Consider the following 11708-nt stretch of genomic DNA (forward strand, 5'->3'; position numbering starts at 1 on the left):
TGGCTGCTGTTGTGAATGTATGTCAAGGCACCCACAAGCATAGAGCCCAGAGGGCGGTGTGGCAGTTGCACTCAGGAATCCCATATGTAGCAACTGGGGAAACACGAGCTTGCAATATTCTAATGGTCAAGTTTGCCAGTTTTTTGTGGGTGCTGTATTTGGGCAATAGAACAAAAATGGTGGGCCAAAATGGGTAAAATCCAATTCCCAGTCATTTAAAAGATATTTTTCAAATAATGTATTTTTAATTTTTCCCATGATATGTTAATCCAGTTGCATGCCTATATTTAGTATTATTTCATAAAACTCATATTTGCCAAAAAAATCACTTCCAGTTATTCTTCTGCAGAGACATTGAACTTCTATGTTCTATAGCCTAGTAATTTCTAGGGTAGGGACATGTTCGGCACAGCTTTGTGGGCCGAAGGGCCTGAATTGTGCTGTAGTTTTTCTATGTTCTATGTCCTAACAGTACAAGTTCTTGAGAGTTCAAGGGTTTTTTCCTGATAGTTAAATTTTCATTGGATGGCATTTCATTCACCTTTACTTAACCAAATTTTTTTACCTTTTCTTTCATTTGTTCCTGGGATGTTGCATCAATGACAGGACCAGCATTTACAGCCTTTAAGAAAGGATAGTGAGCCAGCTGCATGAACTGCTGTAATCCTTCAGGTGATAGTTCTCCTGCATTGCTGTGGAATTTCAACCCAGCAACAGGGAAGAAACAATGATAGGCTTCCAGGTCAGGATGGTGTGTAACTTGGAGGGGAACCAGGTCATGGTGTAACTTTGTGCCTGTTGTCTGTGCTTTATGGTGGTAGAAGTCATGGGTTTGGGAAATGCTGTTGCAGCAGCCTTGGCAAGTAACTACACCACATTTTGCAGGTGGTAAAAAGTACAGCTGGATGAAAAATAAAAATCTTATCTCAACTCTAATCCTTCTAGCTATTATTCTAAATCTGTACCCCTTAGTCCTTTTGAGTTCTTCCTGTTTATTCTGTCTAGGTCCCTCATAATTTTATACGCCTCAATTATATCTCCCCTAAGCCTCCTATGGTTCCAGAAAAGGATAGTTCCAGCTCATCCAATCTTTTCTCATAGCTACAATTCTCCAATCTTGGGAACATCCTCATACACCTCCTCTGCACCTTCACGGTATTATCACATCTTTCCTGTAATGTGGTAACCAGTTCTGTACCCAGAACTCAAACTGTGCTTAATTAATGTCTACTGGTCTGGCATAACCTCCCTGCTCTTGTATTTTTTGTTTCAGATAATAAAAAGAATTTTCTCATGTAGCTCTTTATTGACATGTCCTGCTACTTTAAGGACCTGTGGGCCTACATTCCGAGGTCAACACCCTTCAATACCCTCCCATTTATGGTGTATTGCCTCGCTTTGCTAGATTTCCCCCAATGATTACCTCATACTGCTCTGGATTAAATTCCATTCAACGCTTTTCGACTCCAGCTGATTACGTCATCTCTATTGCCCTGCAGTTTAAAGATTTCCTCCTCACTGTCAACCATAGGCCATCATTACACCACCTGCAAACTTCTTCATCATCTTGCCAATATTTAACTCAAAAATCATTAAATTATATTGCAGAGAACATGAGAGCCTGGTGAAAGCCGACTGCTAACCATTGCCCTTTACTTTCTGCAACTGAGCCAAAGATTTTGCAACATATCTTAATGTACAAAACACAACATTAGAAAATGAATAAATTATTACATACCTGAATGGCTTTAAAAATCACAACTATGTAACAACTTAAAATGAAAGCTTGCAGTTATAAAATTTAAGAAGCGTACTTCTAAAATTCCATTTATTAGCATGTAAAAAAAATGCATATTCTTTATGTCTTTCAATTTTAAAGGTCTATGTTCTATGTTTCATGACTGGAGATCAGCAAATTGGTAAGAACCTCAAGGATGTTTTGGGAAACAGCAGGTGAGTCACTCACTGCCAGATACCCAGCCGCATTATTTATGCTACTGATCTAGTTAAGTTTTTGGTCTTTAATAGCCCCCAGGGTGTTAATGGTGGAGGAGTTGGCTAAAGTAATACCTCTTGTTGGATTGGATCATTATCTGGCACTTACGTGACATGTTTGCTACTTGTGACCTATCAGTCCATACCCGAATGCTGAACGCAAGTATGGGCATCTAATTTTCTGTTGTATTACGTGGAATTGAACACTGTGCAATTATCACGAAACAACCCCCACTTCTGACCTTATAATGGAAGGAAAGTCATTGATGAAACAACTGAAGATGTTTTGGCCTAGGACACTGCCCTAAACAAACTCCAGCAATGATGTCATGGGCTGGGATGATTGAACTCCAATAATCACAACCATCTTCTCTGTGCAGTCAATGAAGAGTCTTCCCCAAAATGGCCATGGACTTCAGTTTTACCAGAGTCCCTTGATGGAAATTCAACTCTTTGGTCCATGAATGAAGTCTGGAATCACATTATCCTGATGAAAGCCAAACAAAGTACCAATGAGCAGGCTACTTGAGAGTATATGATGCTTGACATTGCTGTTCACACCTCAAATCACTTTGCTGATGATTGAAAGTAGACAGATGGATCAATAATTGACCAAAATGTATCTGCTGTACTTTTTTTTTTAAGAGGTAAGACAAGCTGGGCATTTTCCACATTATCTGATAGATGGCAGTGTTGCAGCTGTACTGGAACAGCTTGGTTGGAGGCAAGGCTGGTTCAGTGCTGCGTGTGGGATGTTGTCTTGTTCATAGCCCTTGCTGGATCTTGTGCTCTCAGCACTTCTTGATATCCGGTGGCTGAAGTTTGGTCCTATGGTGGTGGGGAGGAAGCTGAAATAGATCATTCATGTAACATTTCCAGAATATAGAACAGTACAGCACAGGAACAGGCCCTTTGGCCCACAATGTTGGGCCAAACTAATGAAGCTAATGATTGGCTGATTGTTGCAAATTCTTCAGACTTGTCTTTGACGTCACTCTCTGGGCTTCACCATTGTTGTGGATGGGGATGTTCTTGGAGTGCCCTCCCCATGGTAGGTGTTAAACTAATTACCATCATTCACTCCTGGGTGCATCTGCTCTACAGAGGTCTGAACTGTGGGTCTTGGTATTGCTTAGCTCAAGCTGCTTCTGCTGTTCAGCTTGCAAATCACCTTGTGCTGCAGCATTATCAGGTTGGTACCAAGTTTGTAGCTACACCTGGTATATCTTCTAGAATGGGCTTCTGCATTCTTCATTGAACTAGGAATGGTAGAGGAGGCAGATGCCAGAAATCTGACATAAAAACAGAGCATGGTGGAGATATTCAGCAAGTTTACTTCTAATGATAGGTTATTAGCCTTGAACATTAATCCTGTTTCTCTCTCCACAGATGCTGTCTGACCTTTTGAGTATTGCCTGTATTTTCTGTTTTTGTCTTTTGCATTGGTTCACTCAACATCTGCTGCAAACCTGACCTGGTGGTCATGTCCATCAGGACTCAGCCTCCTTAGTCAATGACGGTGCCATTAAGCCACTCTGGATTAGGGTTAGAAGTTCCCCACCCAAAGTACATCCTGTACCTTATTACTCTCACAGTTTCTTCCAAGTGTTGGTCTACATGGAGCAGCATTGATTCATCAATTCAGCAAGGATGATAGGCGGTAATCAGGAGGAAATTTCCTTACTCATTTTGATCCGATACCACAAGACTTTGTGGGCTTTGGAGTCAATGCTTAGAACTCTCTGGGGTTGCTCCCTCATGTGCTGTCACCCAAGTAGGTCTGCCCTGCCAGTAACATACACAGAAATAATACTGGATGCACCTGGGATGTACGATTGTTTGGGAACAAACATACAATGCTGTTGCTCATTGTTTCTGTATTCCTGCTGTAGGTGGATTGAACCTACACTTTGTGAGGTGAAGTTTGATACTTCCCCAATCCATGGCAAATGAAAATGCAGAAAACATTCATTCAATATTAACTTATTTTTGTGCAATGATAGAAAATAAAGAGCATCCTAATTTAGTGACTCATCTTACTTGAGTTAAACAAGATGCCTTCCAACTAGCTGCCAGCTTTACCTCAGCAAAAATCTTCATGGCTTTTCCATTTTCACATATGACCGTTAGCAAGTGACCTTTGGTCATCTCCTCCTTGTCCCCACCAAATGTTCAGACTGGCTTCCTCCCCCTTTGTCCTGTCCAGGGTTGTCCAGAAGATTTACTAATTAAACCTGACAGAGAATCCTTTTCCTTTGAAACTAAACATGTAATGCCTAATAGGAAAGAACACTGCATCTCCCCATGGTGTGAATGTTTGTTGGGATTCTTGAAGTGAGACAACAATTTCTCCATTGTTCCTGATAATCCAGCATATCAATATTAGTGTCTGGCCTTAATATCCTGAAAATGTCTGAGAACTGTCACCTTGCTGTTCAAACCTTTGTGTCCATTGTCCTTTCATACTCCATCACCTATAAAGTTATTTGTTTCCAAATCCTTCCTGTATAAAAACCAGTCTGAATATGATAGAACACATGAAAATAATGAGCTTAATTTTTGTTCAGGCAGCAAGTTCCTCCCAGTGGACCAATCCCTATCTACATCACAAACAGCAGTTCCAATATTCATCATTATTGGTAGCACTTCATTTGATTGCTGATGTAGCATGAAGGAATACTTTACAGGAAATCTTAGAAAATTAATTTCCAGTACATGCAGCAAAACATTACATCATTTTCTACTCATTGAATAAGAGGGCAGAAGCATAAGTTTGTAAATAAACCATGGATAACATGAATTATGCTTAACTGAGACTGGTCCCTTCAAGAAAGTGATGATCAAGATGCACATTACCTTCATCTGTTGCCAAGTTTTCATGGTCATATTTTGTAGGGTCACCAACCTATTAATATCACTTCTACATTTGTATTGTTAAATTATGTCTAATGATGGATCAGTGCAAGAAAATTTACATTTAATTTCTGTTCTTGCTGCTTATCCTACTTGTATAACTGCCTGCTGAGTCTGCTTTGAGTTTTATCCACAGGAACACTGTAATCAAAAACAAGGCAGTAATTTGTGAAAAAACATTGTTTAAAACAGTTTGGGATACCCAATTACAACAAGAATTCACTGGAATTCACAAGGATTACTGTGGTTCAGGGAGAATTGGCATCAGTGCCTTCTGAGGGTACTATTGATGGCTGCTCAATATTGGCTTATCAAAGTTCTGTCAGCAAATAATTAAGCAAACGTCAATGCCAATGAATGAGTAATGAAATGACCCAAATTCCAAGGAACATATTTCCTTGGAAGATTGAAATTTTAAAGGGAGGACTCTGATTGGGGGTTTTAAAATGAGACAGATTGAGACGGTACTTTACAAAAGTGTGTTCCTACTAATTAACAATGCAGGGACATAATTTTCTACTGAACTTCCTCGATTTAAGATGGAAAAGATTCATCTTCCACACAAACTTTTGGGTAATGGAATACTTTGCTAAAATCGGCTACTGAAGTATGGACGATGTAATAGTTTTATTTTATTTTCATTGGACCGAGGAATATAGTTCCTGGGTATAGTGAAACATTAATGACATTATAGTCTCCCGCCCGTATTATAATTGTTGAACAACAGTCTTACTTTAGTTTTATATTTATCTGACTTGCACAATAGAATTAACCAGATCGCTGAAACTTAAAATTATTTGGCTTTTAAGGAAATACCATGTGGTGTTACCTGGATTTTTTTTTGATTTTGCTGGGTCTTGTTGTCGTAGATTGTAAATTCATGGCAATAAAGTTAGAATTTTTGTGCAGAATACATTGTGACAAAGGAGTTGGCTATTTCGTTCCTTGGGCTATTCCCCTACTCATTGGGTCCGCGGTGGTTCTGCAACTTATTTGCAATTGAGTCAATATAGATTCCATGACTGCAGATGGTGTGAGGCATTTGGTACAATTTATTTTCCTAGAATTACTGCCAGCCGTTACGGGCTGCTGGAGTTTCAGAGAACCGACGTACCTTGAACAGTAAGGCCTTGTTCAGGTGGTTCTGAGCAAATGCACAGCTACCGAGCAGGCTATGTATCAAGCGATTCACTTTGAACGCAAGGGTCTGCACAATGCAAGTTATTATTCTTACTGTCCTGCACAGAACCACATAGTAATAGCTATAACAGTGCATTGACCAACAGTAACAAAATATAGAATGCTTGCTTCCAACGCAGCAAAATTACGCAACCTTAAAATCAGACTTATAGGCATCAAAACCATAAGAGTGAAGAGATTCATTTGTTAATCTGTTTTTTTAAAAAAGTTGACATAATAAAACGGTACCAAAAATTTAACTAAGTAGTTTTTTTCTCCTTTTAGATTTCTTTAAATGCCAGAGATTGTTTTTTTTTCTGGAGGCGATGGTTGATAGTGAAATGGGTTTGCAGTCAGACACAAGAAGTTTTGAGCGTTTCGGGGGTCTGGGAAACGTGGAAACGACCAAGACGAGGGTGACTGCGCGACCCCTTGCGGAAGCTTTAAAGAAATGTCTTCCTCGAATGTAACTCATTTGTACCGCTTTATTTACAGATCAGCTTCCAAGAACTGTGGGACTTTCAAGTTTTCAAAATTATTTTTTGATGAAACGGCCACTCAAAGGTGTGCAATAAATGCATTTAACGACTGGAATCGATCGACAAAGTTTATTTAATGTTGAAAGATTTAACTGGTATGAATCGACTTTATGCAAGGGACGTGCGGGACATGCCTTTCGGTCAACGTTCATTTCCACGCTGCAGACTTGGGAAAACTGTTGATGCAGTTGACCTTCCCGGAATCTCTGCCATCCATTCCAGGTTTCTGGAAATGACACATGTGTAAACTGGCCGTTTCCCCAGGACTCCGGAGGCTCACACGCACCATGTCAATGGAGGGAAGACGCTGAAGATCCGCATTCCGTGCTGCAGGAAGCGGGACACGTGGCTCTCAGTGTGGGAACTGGAAAAGTCGGCGGCAAGGTTTCGATTACAGGGAAATGACGGGAGGATTTGTGTGTCCCGCACGGATTGCCAAGAGAACATAACCTGACAGAGGGGGCACTTTTTGGTTCTGGTATCTGCTGCTGGAACTTACTGGTGAAAATTAAAGAAACTATAGTGTCTAGTGAAAGAAACTCTCCCCGGTTAATGATCACGAGAGTTGTGAAATTGGCCTGAATTCACCCTTTCATCCAAATAAAAGATAACATCGTTTTGCGGGGGAGTCGCTTTATCAGAACAGCAGACTCCAGTAAAGTCATTTTTATGTACAAATAAAGCTCTTGGCGCTGGAGTTAGTACAATCAAAAAATTATTCGCTGCTCACTGGAAGGGTGTATTCGGGAGGGCGGATGGTTGGAGAGATAATTGGCTACATTACTAGGTCACGACTTCTATAACAAGGAAATCGGAGTATCGCTGGAGATTAAAAGAACCGATTAAAGCGATGCAGAAGTGTTAAAGGTAAAGCGTGTTGACAATACACCGATAACATACCTACCCAAATAAACCGGCTGGAGAAAAGAGGTTAGAATTGGGAAAGGGATGGTCTGAAGTAAAGCGGTTGTAGAAGAGGAAGAGAGAGCGCCGAGTAACTGAAGGAAACATTCAGCAGGTGTCTGGTAACCAGGTCAGGGAGTTACCAGAGGTTGGTTGTGACTTTCACAACTTGAGTATTAGTACGACTTTCCAATGTGGACTTAAGTTCGCCCCGCTCCAGCCCGTGCTGAAGGGCTGGCACTCTGTGCATCTCCATCACCAATTCCAACTATGGCAATTAACAAACAGCCCTGTGCCCTCCCCTCGCCCTCCTCTAGGATGAGTGTCTCACAAAGGACCTAATGCAGAAACCCATAATCTTACCCAAAGCTGTCACATCACTGGCTTTTTGCCGGGGTTTAAGGTGATTCTGATGTCATTTGCTGGGTTGACTTTAAAAGCAGCGCAATGGGTTCGGGGGCGGAAGAACGATCCGGGTTGTATCCAGGAGAAGATCCGAGCTCCCAACTCGCAGCTCCAGCCCTCGGTTCAGGCATGGGCTCCAGCTTCACCCACCGCGCTCTCCTGGTGCTTCACCTCGCCGCCACTCTCGGGTCCTCACTGGTCAGGTCAACTCCTCTGGTCAGGACGGAATCAGGAGCTCAACTGGAGCGGGACTGGGGTCAGCAGATCCGATTCAAGCATCTGTACATGGAAGGCAACAGCAGACACTTGCAAATCAACCCTGACGGTCACATCGACAGCTCAAACACCCAGAACTTTTACAGTAAGTGCAATATTTCCATGGAGAACTGTGGACTTCTGTGACACGTCCTGACAGTTTATCCTTAAGTTTGTATTTCCCTTATTAAAAAACTTAAATTCCTCCTGATTACATGGTAGAAAATGTCATATTAGACTAACGTGGCAGACAGAATGTCCAATTCAGCTGGCAGTTATTATTTCTAACAAACTCATCGGAATGGTCAAACCGATAGGATCCTTTCTCTAACTGGGAATGCACCTACTCCCAGGACGCTTGTCCTTTCCCTACAGAGGGACCTGCGTGATAAATAAACAAAGTCACTTTGTATGAAGTATATCAAAAAATAAATCTATTTTGTCTGAATTCTATATCATGCCTAACGATTTCATCAATGAGATTATCGCTCGTTAAAGGTAATTTGCACAGCCTTCGAAAGTTTATTTTCATTTCTTTACGTAATCAGGGGATTACAGAATGAGAAGGGGACCTTCTGAAGGGGATGAAAATGGCAGGAATATTGGGAGGAGGCGGCTGGGGCTTGGGCAATACGGGAGAGCAAGATCTCCCATCACCACCTGACTCAATGATATGGCACAGAAAAAGACTATTTAGTCCGCAAGCTTGTGCCATCTTTTTGAAATTACTCTCCAATTGCTCCTCACCCCTCAACCCTGCACATCTGCCCCTTCATATGGTGACCTCCCTAATACCTTCGTCAAACCACGAGGTCGTTGAGACACGTGGGACAGGTTGGCTCACTTCCTTGGTTATATTATAGAACTGTGCCCTTATGGTACCGCTGTCTAACGGGAACCTGGTTTTTGGCTGCAGCTCTACTGGAGATCAAAGCAGTGGAACATGGCCAGGTGGTGATCCGAGGGGTGAAGACCGGCCGGTACCTGTGCATGGACACCAAAGGAAGCATCTTTGGATCGGTGAGCACCCGTCTACTGGTTTTCTAAGACTGTCCCACCTCTCCCCACCGACCCTGAAGATTTTTAACTGAAAACCATTCACAAGATCACAAGATCACAAGATAAGGGAGCAGAAGCAGGCCATTCGGCCCATCGAGTCTGCCTCCAGCACATCCGCAGACAGTGCATTCAAATGCCAAACACACACCGCCTAAAACAGCGTTTCCTCACGCCACTTTTCATTCTCTATTCCTTTCTGTTACACCTGTGACCTCCACCAACGGGGAGAGTCGCCCGCTATCCACTCTCGCCAAACCCCTCGTCATTTATATACTTGCATCAAATTTCCCCTTGGCCTTCTCCAAAGGAAATGGTCCCAGTCTCTACAACTTCATAACTGTGGTACGTCATCCCAAGGGCCATTGTTGGAAATCTCCCCTGAACCCTCTCTACTGCCCCACACCCTCCCTCTAAATGAACGGAATACTCCAGCAGAGGACTCTAACCTCTTTCCCTTTTTGTACAGACAACCTACCGTGAAGATGATTGCAACTTCAATGAGGTGCAGTTAGAAACATTTTACAACGTGTACCACTCGCCAAGGCACAAGACGGTGCTCACTTTGAGCGTGGAGAAGCGTCCCTACATTCCCAATGCAGAACTGCCTCCCCTTTCTATGTTTTTGCCTCGAGAAAACGAGTTGCCTCCCACCGCACACAGCAGGCGGAACCCGGAGAGAGGGGCCAACGACACGGATCCCTTTGACATGAGATCCGGACCGCGGGAGAGTCTTAAACTGTCCAGAAGTAGCAGAGGGTAACGGGACACACCCACCGTTTTAAGGCTTTAAAAATCCGATTACTGCGATGGCATAGGTCTAAAGTACTGTTCCTGGGATTCGACTCTACTGATTTATTGCCTTGTACGGCCATGTAGTTCAGGAATGGAAAATAAGAGTAGGTGCGGGTCAGTTGAAGAACGACTGGCAAGGTTAGGGCAGAAGATTACAAAGTCATTCTCGGTGGATTAAAGTCATCCTCAATCAGTCCTGCCGGCCATAAAGACCCGATTGGACTATTCAATTGTTTCTTACCCGGTTCCAGGATTTTCACTTCCACCACTCCTCCTGGAATTCTATTTAATACATTAGTGGGCTTTTGTGTAAAAACGCTTTTTACCAGTTTAGACCAAAATTTCTCCACCTACTCAAACTGTTTTAAAGTATTATTCAGCCTTTCCATAACTGTCTATTAGGCCATATTTCAGATGTCTCCTTTCCATGTTTCTGGAGGCTTTACTGGTATCTCTGATCTCATACTAAGGATCACGTTCTCACTGCACTGCCAAAGAACTTGGGGATCACTGGTATCTCCGTGAAGAGAAATGGCGTTGTACTCCAACCAAAGCAAACTGTAGATTAATCAGGACCTTCTCTGCATTGTCCTTAACTGTGTGCGCTAGGTGAAATGCCTGTGCAGTTTAAGAAGCCTGATAGCTATTTTGTTTTGGCTTAAATCATGGTGACTTTAAACCATTTGTGGAATTTGTATGACACCCATTCTCTTACTTCATGCATTAATTTAAACTGGTCTGTATTGAATTGGATGCCCCCATTCACACATTAACTCCAACTCCTTCCAATACTTCAGTGACTCTTGTTATTTTTGGAACATGTGGCCTTGAGATATCAGAGCCAGCTCATTGATGTTAATCAGCAATGGCATTAGTCTCAACATTGTGACCTTGCCATCTCATAATCCTTCTTCAACCCTGATGAAACCTCTCCAACCAGCACTGGCTGTTTTCTACTCAACTCATTTCTTTTCCATTCCCAAAGTTTACCTTAAAGTTTAAATTTAACTCATTGCTTTCTGTATGAAGCGTTGTCAAATGTCTATTTGGAATCCAAGTACACTATCTTAAGACCAACCCAAGACCACTTGGATTGCTGCTTCCCAAAGGGGGCAAATAAGCAGACTCTTTCCCTTCTAAATCCAAATGGGTTTAATAGTCTTCTTACATTGTGTATGAAGGATAATTTAATAGAGATCAGAAGGACAATGTAAATGCTTTTCATTTCACATATGCAAAAGACTTGAATCACATCTTCTGCAATACAAAGTAGGCTAATCTCATGCATGAATTTGTACTGCCTACTCTGAATTATCTATTTATTTAAATTATTGCTGTCAATATTTATTTATATGCAAATGCAACTACTTTTTATAAAGTTTTTTTTACTTAAGTGGTGATTTGTATGATGTTGATAATAAAGCAATAAAAATGTCAATTGTTCCCTATTCCAATCTTGCATTTGTTTGGATGATTACTCAAGGATTGTTGATGGTGACTTATAACAACTGGACCAAGTGGACAGTTTGTCATTGATAGCTTTTAATGCAGAGCTTTGAATAAACAGCAATTAAGTACATCCTTCAAACTCCATTTACTCTTATCAATAATTTCCTTGGGGGCAAAAGTCTGGAAAACCCCTAGTAATACAATGGAGCATTTATCTGA

At 41.7% G+C, this 11708-nt stretch overlaps 1 protein-coding gene across 1 annotated transcript; it reads left to right on the top strand.

Moving 5' to 3' along the window:
• The first annotated feature begins 6818 nt into the window (after positions 1 to 6818).
• On the top strand, positions 6819 to 11478 carry LOC127580342 (fibroblast growth factor 23-like). The gene is made up of 4 exons (XM_052033666.1): positions 6819 to 7493; positions 7970 to 8295; positions 9106 to 9209; positions 9715 to 11478. Exons 2-4 carry the CDS (start codon positions 7977 to 7979, stop codon positions 10006 to 10008), a joined length of 717 nt encoding a protein of 238 aa, XP_051889626.1. The 5' UTR covers positions 6819 to 7493; positions 7970 to 7976; the 3' UTR covers positions 10009 to 11478.
• The last annotated feature ends 230 nt before the right edge of the window (positions 11479 to 11708 follow it).

The sequence above is a fragment of the Pristis pectinata genome, chromosome 19 (assembly GCF_009764475.1).
Source record: "Pristis pectinata isolate sPriPec2 chromosome 19, sPriPec2.1.pri, whole genome shotgun sequence".
NCBI lineage: Eukaryota > Metazoa > Chordata > Chondrichthyes > Rhinopristiformes > Pristidae > Pristis > Pristis pectinata.